This window comes from Pomacea canaliculata, linkage group LG4 (genome assembly GCF_003073045.1).
Source record: "Pomacea canaliculata isolate SZHN2017 linkage group LG4, ASM307304v1, whole genome shotgun sequence".
NCBI lineage: Eukaryota > Metazoa > Mollusca > Gastropoda > Architaenioglossa > Ampullariidae > Pomacea > Pomacea canaliculata.
Window position 1 is genome coordinate 7,244,977 of NC_037593.1, and position 14,032 is coordinate 7,259,008.

The window sequence follows — 14,032 nt, forward strand, 5'->3', positions numbered from 1 at the left end:
CGCGCATTTGTATCGCGCACCGGAAGTCAGTCATAAGAAACGGGATGTGTTGACTCACCAACAGGATTTCGACTGTACCGCGTCTCTAAGCATTTAATCCAAAGGTTAGTCCTTTCAACCACCACCACAACCACCACCAGCAGCAGCACCACCACCACCACCACCACCACCACCACCAGAGGCGCCAACAGTTATGCCTGTAGTTTATATTTAATTTGTGGTGCTGTAGTAACTACAACAACAGTAGGGGTAGAAGTGGTTGTACTCCTGGTTGTGGCGGTGATCGTGGTGTAGTTACGGTAGAGGTAGAAACAGATGTTGTACAGGAAGAGGAAGAGAAACATTTCATTTTACACACATTAAGTAGCACTAGAAACACGACTGCTCGAGCTTTTCCTGTTTATTTCTGTAAACAACATTACGATATTGCACAACATGGATAACACATAGTAATATAGTATATGTACACATAGTGATACAGTATATGTACACAATACATAATAATACATTATATGTACATTATTCAATGAAATTTTTGTTCCAACAATAATAGTTTTAAGATTAAAAAGAGGATAGCACGCATCATCAAAGGACATAATGCGATGATGTTCATGAGTGTCCATATTAAAATAGTATTTTCTGTAGGGAATGAAAGAGCGAAAGAAAATGAAAAAGAAAATAATGATGATGATGATGATGATGATTCCAGCACACACTCACATACAAGCATCATACACATGTGTTTGTGCGAATGATTTCCTCCCTGACAATCAACCACAGCTGCCCGAACCATCTTCAGAACTTCTCTCTCACCCACACCGGCGCAGTCCGCGGCATTTTCTTCACGAGGTACGTCTTGAAGAACTCCTCCATCTTGTATGACGTCATCCCCAGCAGCTGCACGACGAGGGAGAAACTGAAGAGCGACGCGATGACGTAGCAGACTACGTCGTTGTCCACAAACACGTACACGGCCGTCAGCAGGACGTACCAAGCTGAGTTGAGGACGAAGACGACGGCAACACACAGGGTTCGAAGCCGGAACAGGTCCCTCCTCAGGTTCCGCTCCGTCTCCCCGCAGTTCACCTCGCATCCCAAAACCGTTTCTTTCAAACGGTTCCAGAAACGGTGTTCCTCCACTTGCTGTGGGTCGCCGGCGGACAGCGGTTGGAGGTCTCGAGTTTTGAAATGAAATTCGGTTGTCTCTGAAATAAAAAGTCAGTAGAGGAGGTAAGAGTAGGGAGTAGGTGAGACTGGGGAATCCCCCTCCCATGCTCTCTCCTTCATTCTCTGCAGAAAGGTTCATTTCCAAAGAGTACCCGAGTGAAATCTTACATTGTCGAAGTTTCTAGTCTAGGAATCAATCCCTGCTTTAGGATTTACTTTTAAAACTTATTTTTACTCACATATTTTTAACCGGTCATTTAATAATTGTTTGTTGTTTAGTCCTTTTATTTACTTTTTGGTCTCGATAATACATTTTACTATCACAAAATTAATATAAGTGTTTTAGTAGACACTAATGAACATTTACTATTAGTAATATTCCTTTCACAGGACCACTTGGGCAGATAACCCCCAAAGACTACCCAGACTTGCTGTGAATGTTTGTACAAAACTTATTTTGGGAGAAGTCAGCGACTAAAACCAAAGAAAATTAAAAAAAAGCAATAAACAAAAACAAAACAATCCTAAACTAAACAAACACGACTATAAATAGTCCAGACCTTTATCATCTGATTCATCCTGTTCCACCATAACCGACTGGCAGCAGGACTTGCTAGGTTCCTGGAAAATTGGAGTTTGAATAAATCAACTTTGAAAAAATAAATAAACATTTGGACAACAACTTTACAGTTTCACCTCTGCCTTAAAATTTGACTGTCTCTAAAAAAACGGTCAGATAAAGATTGTGAGCCGCAGAAATAAGTTTTTTTTCTCTCTCCACTTCTAAAGATTTGTATTCTTCCAGTAACTTAACGGTCTCAACATAAGTGGCTGTGAGGTCATAGGTAATGACTACAGACAGAGGTAGACACACGTGTAATGTCACTGAGGTTAGAATGCAGACAAGATGGATTTAATATATGTAAAGACTGTATAGTAAAGAGTAATCAAAAGACAGTTCCTTGCAAACAAATTTTCTTTGCTAACTAAGCTTCCTTAGATTGAACGATGAGTTGGATTTGAGGGTAAAAAGGAAGAAACAAACATTTTATAACGGTAATGTTGGGGAAACAAACTGATCACTAGCCCCTCCTCGCTTCATTTCATATATAATATAGGAAATATTCATTAGCTCCAGTCTGTCACTGAAGCTTCGCCAATCTCTTGCTTACTCTAGCGGCTTTGTTCCTGGTTCGCGTCGAGCTTTGACCCTCTCGTTATCATGACGTCATCCACCCTTCAGAGCCTCGTCCTGCTCACTTCCTGATCTCGTCCAGGACCCAGAGAGAGACAGAGATCGTGTGTCTGATCTGACATATTCGAGGTAGGGATCCTTCCGTTTTTATCTCGCCTACCGGAAGTGGGGGTCCATTCTGTGAAGGACCCGGTGGCAAGGGACAATCTACTGGCAAAGCTGTGTGAACCCTGGGATCAAGCTGTGCCCCACTTTGGCGCGTCTGCCGCCAGTTGGACGTTAATTAAATGTTGAATCAGAGAAGCTAAGGTTCATGGCTGAAGGATACGCCCTTAAATATTCGTCAGAGATAGGTCCTGATTGCCCTCCACCCCGCAACACCCACATCCCCACCCCGTTGCATATCTAAAAAGTCAAGGTGTCTAATCTGGATTATTTTTTCTTGTTGTTCTTCAAGCTTCTCCCCCAGACCCTCTACCCCCAAACACACCCCTCTCAACAGGTGTCATGGTGAGTTTCGATCTGGTGGCTTTAAGTCTTCAAGCTTTAAAATGGTTTAATTAACTAAATCGTCTCATTTAGCCGATAATTTCACTTTATATTTTTCTTGATCCTCCACTATCAGGTCTCACGCCCCTCTAATTACCCAGGTACCATCGTATCAAGTAAAGGTAAGAATTATAAACATGCCAGACACAGGGCTTGATTGTTTACCAACAATCGCAATCAACGAGGTTCAAGATCACCAGGAAACGCCAGTCACCTCGTCCTTCCGCTCAATTGAAAAGGTTTCTGAGAAACTACTCATAACGGTCCTTAACGGCAATCAAGACTTCTTTCAGTTTTCAATCACTGTTTCCCAAAACTTCACAAAACTTTCATAACAAAGAAGTTTATTATGTTGGGGGGAGGCTACTCTTGCCGACTGTCAGCCATAGTTCAGACAAAATAATGTTGAAGAGTGTGTGATGCTAAATGTCTTTGTCATTGTCACGTGCGGCGAGCGCTCTTACCCCTTCTCGTGTCCCCCACGAAGTGTCCACCATGTTGGCCACGGAGTAGATGGGGAGGGTGAGGAACATGGAGGGGAAGATGGCGGCGTACACCAGTCCGTACACCAGGGTGTGACCCTCGCTGGCGTGCAGCAGCGCCGCGTACATCGTGGCGATTATCAGCACCAGCACCAGAAAGTAGGGCTTGAACCTCACGCCCCCGCTCTCGGCCACATCTGCCATCAAAATGGTCGTGACACGTGACTACTTCTCCTTAATGATGATGATGACGAAGATGACGATGGGAATGATGATGATGATGATGATGATGATGAGGAGGAGGAGGAGGAGGAGGAGGATAAAGAAAAATGATGAGAATAATGCTAGACACACGACATTTCTAAATAAAATACACTAAAAACATCGCCTTTGAACTCCCTACTGGATCTCACCATTGGACTGTGGTACATCTAACTTGAAATAATGAATATGATTGATGATGGTGACGATAAAAGCTCGTGATCACGTGCAAGTCCATGTAAGACAGTTGATACTTACTTTAGAAAAAGCTGTTGTGTATATTTACAACACTAAAAAACAAAATATGTTGACATTAACACTTTATTTATATTTTATGTATTTCTGAGTTTCTAAACATCTTTATGTCGTGTATTGGCCTTCGCGTGTCGTCTGTTATTGTTTTGTTTGTTTGTTTACTTTTTGCCCTAATCGCAATGGGGAAAGCAAAGATATGGAAGAAATAACAGTATTATTCTCCTTTTTCTTATTATTTGTTTTTATTACCATTTATTACTTCATTGATGTTTTAGTGTGTCACAATGTGTGCATGTGTGTTTGTGTGTGTGTGCAAGCGCCTTTTCTTGGCAGATGAGAAGAATGACGTTTAGTCCGACATCTGCCAGTCTCCTGAGTCGGAAACAACAATCGCTGAGCCTCGAAAATCTTCTTATGCAAATACACAATCTACTTACTTATAGTTTATTACGATATATATATATAGCGTTCGAAACCGAAAGCTATTAAATCTCGGATGGACAAAGACACACAGATGGCTCTCTCTAACAAGCCCTGAACAAGGGTCATAGGTCAAGTGCTGAACATGATTCATTTGTTGCATAATCAGGCGCAGGGAGTAGGCTGACAAGCGTCAACATTTTTTTTTTTGGGGGGGGGGGAAATTTGAGAACGAGGGGTTAGCACTTCAAATTAAAAACCGTCTGGTTAAAAGTCTAGTGGATGGCATTGTTTATAATGAGTAGACCAATCAGTGCGAGATATTATTTCATTAAACAATACCCTGCTTTATTGTCCATGACACAGGTCTTGAGCCTTCACCGTGCATATAAAGGTCCACAACTCAGACGTCAGGGCTGTACATCTGTACACTACTGTTGTAAAGGCCTCAGCCAATGAGAGAGATATACAAACATGACGTCATGATTCAGATCCATTTTTTAGCATGACGATATTTGTATCCTAAGGATAACTAGGATATTCACCGACATTTTGGGGAAGTAGCGTCCTTGCGCTGCGCCTTACCATGCCATCTGACATATTGTACCCCAGTAGGCCTTTAAACATGTCTTCTCACCTGTTTGCAGCGTGTCGATGACGTATTGCACGAACCCCACGCTAACGGCTACCATGACAGCCGCCATCAGCAGCACGATGGCCTGCGTCACCAGTCGCTGCGTCTGACGTGGCTGAGTGACGCACATGGCAAAGTAGATCAGAATGACGCCGTAGGCCGCTGGCGCCGTGTACGTCACAGGCAGGTGGTACAGGACGTGAAAGCTGACGCACGTCACCACCAGGGTGGTGGACGGCGACAGCAGCACCCACACGAACATGTGCAGCAGCGACAGCACGAACATGGCGGAAAAGGCGGCGTTGCTCTTGACGAGTCCCCACAGCCCCTGCGGGACAAGGACGAACACTGTGTACACAGCTCCGTCTCTTAACATGGCGAACATGCACGAAGCTTTGACCAAGGTTTTTGGATGATTGCTTTGAAAGCATGTGGAAGACAAGGGAAGGAAGTATTTCAAAAGAGAAGTGGGGGATAGGTGAGTGGTCTACCTGAAAAATCAGCATCATATTGGAGAGCTCGGAAAGAACCCACCGCCGGCGTTGCCTCATGAACTCTCCGCACGTCTCTGGACAGTGAGTGGAGTTGCGGCACTTGTCTGCGTACTCCAGCTTCCACCCCTGCTGCATCAGCAACGTGCACAGCCACCTGTCCTCGCCTGTTGGAAAGGAAAATAATTAAGATAATTAAAATTGAATCCTCCAGAACTCGTTGACAATGTCTATTGCATGGATGTTGATGATCTTGTCGATGATGGACTTGGCACTACACACGAGGACGACCATGTTAAGAGATAAACTTTGAATCTGGATGGAGTGAAGGGATGTATTAGGGTCTGTCAGATTTTTTGATCGGTGTTAGTTCCTGCGTGGTTGGAACTCACCGTGATCCTTGACCAGCGTGTCATACGCCGATTGGCTGGGGCTGGAAAAGGTTGTCATGACGTCACGAAGAGCGGACCCACGGTAAAGGCTGAAACATCCGGGACAGCAGGTGACTGATCCAATCACGTTCTGGGAGGATTTGACCAGCCAGAAATCTGCAAGAGATTGGAATTACATGGACTAGTGAAACTGCAGAGGAGATGCGCAGGCACCCAAGGATCAGCTCTTTAAAGACCCACCTAAGCCAAATGAAACATTCCAGATAATAATAATAATAATAATAATAATAATAATAATAATAATAATAATAATAATAATAATAATAATAATAATTTGTAGAGAGCATTTCCAATATTGTGAACACGTGGTCCTTATCCTGGTTTTCCCACCTCCCTGTCCTCACTAGAATGAGACCAAAGGTCATATACAGTGTGCGCATGCGCTTACCTTTTGCATATTCAAACTTCTGGTACCACACGATGGGCTTCCAGCCTCCCACAGGCACCGTTCGGCCGCAAGCAGCACCGAGAGAACGGTCTGCGTTGCAGAGGTCCAGCAGGACCCGCACGCTGCTGCCGCTGAACTCAGTGTCGGCGTCAGTTGCCAGGATGTAGACGTCGTCATCCATCCCTCTGGTCCCGCTGTACCACGTGGACGACGGCTGCTCTCGGGCGTTGGTGTCTCTGCAAGTGACGGCAGCCACTTGTACCATTTTTTTTAAAATTTAGGTTACCTCCCTTTAACTCAGTAGTAGAGGGAGTAGTAGCGGGAGGGTCTACACTCACGATTACCTGTTGACTTCAGAGCACACAGGCAAACAAACAAACATGCCAATGTTTGTATACTCACTCGGTATCATCTCCAAACAGCGAATACATGGCAGCATCGGGACCACCCATTCCAGAAGTCAACAGACTTTGCAAAGGAACGCAGGACTGGTCGACCATCCCCGTTCCTCGTCCCTCCTTGCTGGCAAGGTTGACTGTTGAGAGTCCGCTGGAACCGTTCCGCCATTCCTCGACTGTTTGTTTCTTGAGGCGTGAACTGGCAGCGAGGGTGCCACGTAGGGTCATGACACTGGACTCGTCCTCCGCGTCGCTGCAGTTGCCGGAGGTGGTGCTCTCCATCGAGGACGCAGCGGCGGCGTAGATGTCGTTCCACGCGTCACTTCCGAAGGCGCTCTCGCTTCCAGATTCGTCTAGGTGGCGCTGGTCGAGAAGGGAGAGATGTTTGCAGTCGTTCTTGGGGCAAGCCTCGATATTGGAGAGACTGTTCTGTGGTTCGTTCAGAATTTTCCTCAAGGACTCGGTTGCGGCAGACGGCAACATCTGTTCGCTGCAGAACCACACACTTCCGGTCCCTTCTGGCTTTGCTGCCTCCCCGGACGAACCGCTGCCAGGCGTTATGTTCCACCCCCTGAAGTTATTCTGCTCTTTCGTGCATGAAAGTTCTGGTGGAGGTGAGAGGGTTTGTGTTGCGCACCTGGAGCGGTGGTCGAGAATGTACCTCATGTACATCACCTGACTCCATCGCTTCTTGATCTTGAACTTGCGACCGTCTTTGCAGTGCACGAACAGTTTCTTGCCTCCTATACAGCAGCAGGAGACCTGGAAAAAACCCACAGTGAGCTTGATTTAATGGTTATGTTCACTTGTTGTCATGGTGAATGGAGAAGCTGTGCTTTCCTCCGCCGCCATTACCTCTCCCCCCATCAATCACAGCTTTGTGGAAGCGGGTTTGTGTCAAATAAACCCACCAATGACCCCGACACCCCGTAGAACGTTCGAGTGACGTACCTGACAGCCGTATGGCGTTGCGTGACGTACAAGCGCCTGCGGTGTGACGTGCAGCACCTGTGTGATAAGCGTTAACAGCTGTCTGGCGTAGCCGTTGACGTCAGAGGTCTCCGTGATGCAGTTGTCCAGGAAGATGTGAGCTTCCAGTGCAGTGTCCTGCAGTTTGCTTGACATGAACGCTCGCTTCAAGCTGTTCAGGTATCTGTCCAGAAAAGAAAGGTCATGGGTCATGAATGTTGCTAATCAAATTAACGATAGATGTTGCAATTTAACGATATATGTGATGAAACCTTTCCTCTGTCGTTTTACATCCCAGATGACAGGTGATACATAAACGATCATATCACAGCATCATCATCAACTACAACTAACCTTCTCATTTCCACCTCAGTCTCTCTGTACATCGTGGTGCAGATAAAAACTCGCTTCGCTCCCTTTTTTCCAGAACATTCCACTATCGCATTCCCAGCACGGCTCGCGTCCTCGTCCTCGGCGTCCTCCGGCACTTGAGTGTTCAGCATGGCGAATTGCTCGAGGAAGAAGGGTCTCCAGGAAAAGGCGAAGAAGTTCTCGGCGAAAGGTCCGAAAAACTTGCGAGGCGTCTTGACCAGAGCAACGCCAGGAAGTGCAAAGGTCACCAGCCAGGCCAGAAGGACTACGCCGGAAGCGGTCCAGGAGAAGACGTCATCGCCAGACAGTTCCCAGAAGGCCTCGCTCTCCAGATCCCGCCACAGGAGCGTGGCGAAGGCCAGGGTTGCTGCTGGCGTTGCGAGGGCGGGCAAGCGAACGCCTGGGTTCGTGAGCGCCACCTGGTGGACAAACATGGGGCGTGATTCTGCATTTGTACGCGTACACGACAAAAGACAATACCTATTTGGCAGTCTGCCTCCGACCGTTTTTACAGCACCTAACAGTTTATGATGTAACAGTATGAGACCTAACACAGACTACAACAAAACATCATGGCCGACATTTTCTCTCATATCCTCTACTACAGGGAAGCGTGGTGTTTGGAGCCCAGGGGTTGGCAGGGAGGAAGAGTTTTACCTTGGAGGCTACACCGGCGATCATGACGGTGACCAGACCGAAGAGACACGTCACAAGCAGGGGCAGCCACACGCGGGAGTCAGTGACGTCATAGACCACGTGCGTCATGAACCTCACGATGTCACAGCGGAAAGCCTCCATCCTGAAGAACATGATAACGAACAGCGTGGCAGGGATGGTCACCACGCGAAAGGACGCGTAGACAAGGGACAGCATCGAATTTCTTGGGCCGAACTCTGAAATAAACAAAATAAATGAGATTAATTCCACAGCGAGAAATAAACAAGTCTGGATACTCAAACAGCGGCAAAGCTTCCCTGTGGTAAAGTAACATATATCAACATCTACAGTCTGTCGTAACTACAGACACAGTAATTCGTCATTAATATCCCGCATTTCGTCCCTGGGTTATGACTTGCCCTCGCTTCATGAATACGAGCTAAAGAGAAATAGAAAGAGAGAGAGAAAGTACTTTGCTGACCTTGCCCTTTGACCCTGGCCGTGATCACCGTGGTTTGCAGGTGCGGGCTCCAGGTAGCGGAGAGGACGAGGACGACGATGGGGAGGGCGAGGGTTCCCCACAGCCCCACGTTAAAGGAGGAGCACGAGTAGAGGATGGTGGCCACGCCTGCTGGCGTCCAGAACAGATAACTGCTCATCAGGATGCCCAGGCAGTTCACCAGCGATCGCCTCCCTTTGCTTTTCCCGGAGTCACCGCTGTCGCTTTTGCTCAAATCATCGGACGCTTGTTCCTGAAATTAATTCGACTTAGTTAATTAATGAAATTAATTCACAATATTATGTGTATACTGGAGGAAGTTTATAAAGAAAGTCTTGTGTTTGTTCGCTCCTTGTACATCATTTATCTCATTAAACTATTTTTAACGAATTAATTGATTTCAGGACTACAAACATCTAAAATTTATAAAAGTCGTAAAACCAAAATCATAAAAAGGTAAACACGTAATTTAACAATCTTTCTATTGTTTTTTTCCCCGTTTCTTTCTAGGTTTTTCTGTACTTAAAGCAAAACAATGACACAGATGTTTGTAGAGGATTTCAAACTACTTAAAGCCCTAGCTCTTGTCTACATTTGACGAAAATGCTTTGAATATAACGGAAGGATAATTCGTCTCTTTTTGTGAATATTTGAGTGCCATTAGCAAAATTTATTTCTTTTTTCGATTTTCTATTTTTCTTCTGTAAGGATAGTCTTTGTGTTTCATCTTATGATAATTGCTACAATATTTTACACAGGCAATACGTTTTGAGAAAAATATATATAAGCAAATAATCTTTAGTTGTTTGTTTTATTACTTTGTAGTTAGAATCCTCATTTCTTCTCGTTTGACGTCCAGAACCTTGCATTCTTCCTTCTATTGAAAGGTTGTCTCCCTTTAAATTTCTCGCTTCTACCTAATTACTTCCCTTTGGTCAACAAGCCGAAAAACCAACCTTTATTCTGTGACTTGTCTGGATGATGGCGTGGAGAGTGATTACTGTAGCTGGCAGCATCAGAAGCACAGGCTCTGGCAGCAAGTAGGATATCTCACTCGCAAACACAGCTATGGCCACACTCTCAGACACACTTGCCAGGATTCCCTGCATAACCACCAAACAAACTTATGCATGTTCTTATCATTTTCTCTGAACATCGCTCAAAACTGCAACTGTTTTATCATATCACTTTGAATGAGCAGCTAGCACTTGAAGTAGCGAGAGCAAAAGGTAGATTTTCGCTCGAGCACCGAAGGAATGTTCTTTGTTTAAACTTTCGAGAATGGAGAGATGAAAGAAGAGCAATGTAGTGAACATTACCAACAAAATAAATAACTTCTTTGGCAACGGCCGGCGGTCTCCGTAGATGAAGGGTGTGTTCCAGACGATGTGAACCACGTGAGTCAAAAGCGGCGCCTCCAGCAACACGGCGATGAACACGTACCTGGAGGGGGACGAGGAAAGCGCCAGGTAAAGAGTCAGGTAACCACAGAGGCATGAAGCCAGGTAGTGACGTCACAAACCCTAGAGTCAACAACGGCTCGTTGAGGTCACAACCTCAGGTCATGTTTGTGACCTGCCCTATGACACAGTCTGCTCCTCGGATGTTGTCGCCGACAAAGTTCGTGTCGCAACAATTAAAGTAATTAACATCAGGTTCAAAATGCGCGTAAGGGAGATAATTAAAATAGGGTGCTCGTTCTTTCAAAACAATGCTCACACGAATGTAAAGCATACAGGTGTTTACTAAACATTTATAATTAATATTCAAGTGTTGTAAAATTATTTGAGCACAGATTTCCTCTATACTAAATAGTTTTGGAAATAATGGATCTACTTAATCGACCCTGACATGTAAATATTGGATAGACATAAATTATGGTTTATGTTAACAAGGGAAGAGAATATGAAACGCAGCAAGAGAGAGAGAGAAAGGATTAACAGAGAAACAAAGACAGAAGGTTCACCATGTTGCCGGATGAATCTGTTCGTATTTATACAGCCGTAAAATCCACAGCAACGACACTTTGGTGGTTACTAGGGCAGAGGTCATCAGCAGGAACAGCAACACCGACACCGCCGTCTGTTGGGATTTATTTGGAAAAAAACTTTACTTGACTGACAGGCTGGTACTTAGGAGATGTTTGTGTGTGTGTTCGTACGTGTGGACGCAAGGAAAAGAAACAGACAATAGACTAATATTGGCGTGCTTCTGTTTTCTCTAAGAAATATTGTTAAGGAAATATGTGAGTTAAAGAAAGGAAAACAACCAAAAAGAGTAATATTTTTTGTGTACGGATTCTTTTCTTTGTAAATGAACTATTTAAAAGTTAGGAGACAGCCCTAAGATTATAGCAGTAAATGTTGCATGAACAACAGCATACTTACAATCCATTTTAAATTGTACCCTCCGTTAGGGGACATACTTCTGCAAGCGAGCAACAAAACGCAAAAATGAGCCATAGGATATATATTTTTTTCCCGTTTAAAGTATTTTTTAAAAGAAATTTAAATAATACAATTTAAAGAATTTTACAAGAAATTGGAGAAGAAATCTTAGAAATTCTTTTTGTAACAACAAAAAATAATAATAATGATGATTATTTGTAAGAAAAGAAAATGTTAACCAAAATAGAAGAATTTTTCACATGTATCACGAAGAACCCAGCAACTGTAGACTAAATTGTAAAAAGTTGCAAGCGATGCTAAAGTAATTTCTTTACAGGAGACAAACTTGGACGAGCATTTGACAAGCAAAGATTTTGCTTCACGAGTATAGAAAAACTTTGTTAAACTCTATAAAACCTTTGACCATATTTTCCGTCCATGAGGGTCTGTCAAACTCCTGACTCAGGAAAACATTGGAGAAAATAAGTGAGGTGTTTAAGTGAAACCTCAAAAATGTATTTTAATCTGCCTTGAGCATGGTGCACTACACCATAGTGCATGCTACAATTTCAGTCATGCTAATGAAGAGATGAACGACAAGGAAAACAACAAACAAACAAACATTTACGACAAAGAAACCATAAAAGCATTTGCTAATGTATGAATAAATCTGAGCACAAATAATATTTCTCTTAAAAAAAAAAAAACAAAAAAAAAAAACAAAAAAACAATGTGATTATAATAAGGCATCCTAGCTTACCTTGCTTTCCAAGAATCCTTTGCAATAAATAAGAAGACTAATCCAAAAAATGCCCTTGATGTTTAAATTAATCTTGATTACTGTTCATTGGAAACAACAGCAGAAAGTCCTAACGTGTGACTAGTAAAACTTTAGAGCGAAAATCCTCAAGCAGCCGGTAAGATCAGTATTTTTTCATACCCTACATCATCTGGGAGTAGGTTTGGCACCGAGCACGAGTGTGAACCGTTATATACTGACCTCTCACACTCAAGATGTCTGCTCCAGTACTCAATCCTGTCGCTGCGTTCGTCGCGCGCTTGTCTGGTATTAGTGTAATCACTGTAATGCGTGACAACTCATTTCGGCCTTGGGGGGAGAGGTCGGGAGGATGAAGAAAGGTTTATGTCTGTAACAATCCAGGAGACGAGAATTAGGGTAAGGGGGGGGCCTACAGTGGAAGTTTGGAGCTGACGATGGGAGAGAGAGAATAAGCAAGACTGGAAGATGCTGGAGTTGGAAGGAGGGGTTGGAAAAGTATCTTTACAGTTACCTTCGGTTAGGATCAAGACTCCGGTGGTCTTTGGTTGTAGCTTTTTTTTTTTTAGTGGGTGGGGGAAAGAAAGTCGTGGAGGAGGAATACAAAGGGGGGATTTTAATCCTGGGAGGTATTCTCGGAGATGCGTTCCTTTGTTTTAGGACATGTGTGTGTGTTGACTTATCCTGCCCTGGGGTCAGTCCCGCGCCATCTGCGGCTGGGTCCGCACACAGGGGCCAGAGATGCAGGCGGGGAGCAGAGCACGGCTCAGCATACGGCGCGAAATACCTTCTAACAAGAGGGTCAAGAAGGCCTGCTTGTCGTCCTGCACGACAGGGGTCAGAGGGCATGCGTATGGGAGGTCACCGAGGTCGTAAAATGCCAATCATAAGCTAGTGCTGTTTCCTTTTTGACCTCTCACACACTTTGATGGGAGGTGGAGTCAAGAGGTGAAGGTTCAGGTCATTAGAAAGTAGCTAATCCACCTGGTCCTCCCATCCCCCCTCGCCAACCTCTTTCTTTCCTACATGCTGTCAGGAATCTGGAGGAAAATAATCCTCCTAACATGTAACTTCTGGAAAATGTAGGTCACGTTTGCGTCAACTGACGTCGAGGTTGTCTGCCGCCATCAGACGAGATGATGTTGCGAAAAAAGAATCCAAACAAACAGGAGACAAATGCATCAGACGCAAGTCTATCACCACACGAATGGAAATCAAAACCAGCAAGCCTCGGTGCTGCGATACACACATCATCCCTCTGGTTAGAAGTGTAAACTGCAGGATAATGCAGAATTATGAGTCTTAATTGTAGAGTGATTCATAGTTAGCAGGCTCTATTGTACGATTTACTTTTTTTTATATTACTACTATTTCGATTTCAACGTGTTCAGCGCTAAATGAACGATTTTCCTCACGTGTCTGACCTGAAACTATTAAAGCCGTTTATTGTGTTAGGTCAGGGGAGGGCAATTAATTTTCCCAAGGGGCCGCATGAGAAATTGGGATGGTTTTAGAGGGCCGGACTAATGTAGTTAACTGTTTTACCCAATACTGTATATATATGGTATATATACTGGCGGGCGGGCCAGTGGGCGGGCCGGTCAGAGACAGGAGGCGGGCCGGATCCGGCCCGCGAGCCGGCCTTTGCCCAGGTCTGTGTTAGGTAATGCTTAGTACT

At 44.5% G+C, this 14,032-nt stretch overlaps 1 protein-coding gene across 1 annotated transcript; it reads right to left on the reverse strand.

The window, feature by feature from the left end:
- Positions 1-307: 307 nt before the first annotated feature.
- LOC112563113 lies at positions 308-12,658 on the reverse strand. The gene is made up of 17 exons (XM_025236863.1): positions 12,577-12,658; positions 11,577-11,616; positions 11,156-11,271; positions 10,509-10,632; positions 10,146-10,292; positions 9,172-9,442; positions 8,691-8,926; positions 8,016-8,452; positions 7,644-7,845; positions 6,697-7,454; positions 6,295-6,530; positions 5,847-6,002; positions 5,455-5,621; positions 4,967-5,291; positions 3,376-3,590; positions 1,728-1,788; positions 308-1,205 (listed from the first exon to the last, which is right to left on the reverse strand). Exons 2-17 carry the CDS (start codon positions 11,610-11,612, stop codon positions 796-798), a joined length of 3,897 nt encoding a protein of 1,298 aa, XP_025092648.1. The 5' UTR covers positions 11,613-11,616; positions 12,577-12,658; the 3' UTR covers positions 308-795.
- Positions 12,659-14,032: the final 1,374 nt, after the last annotated feature.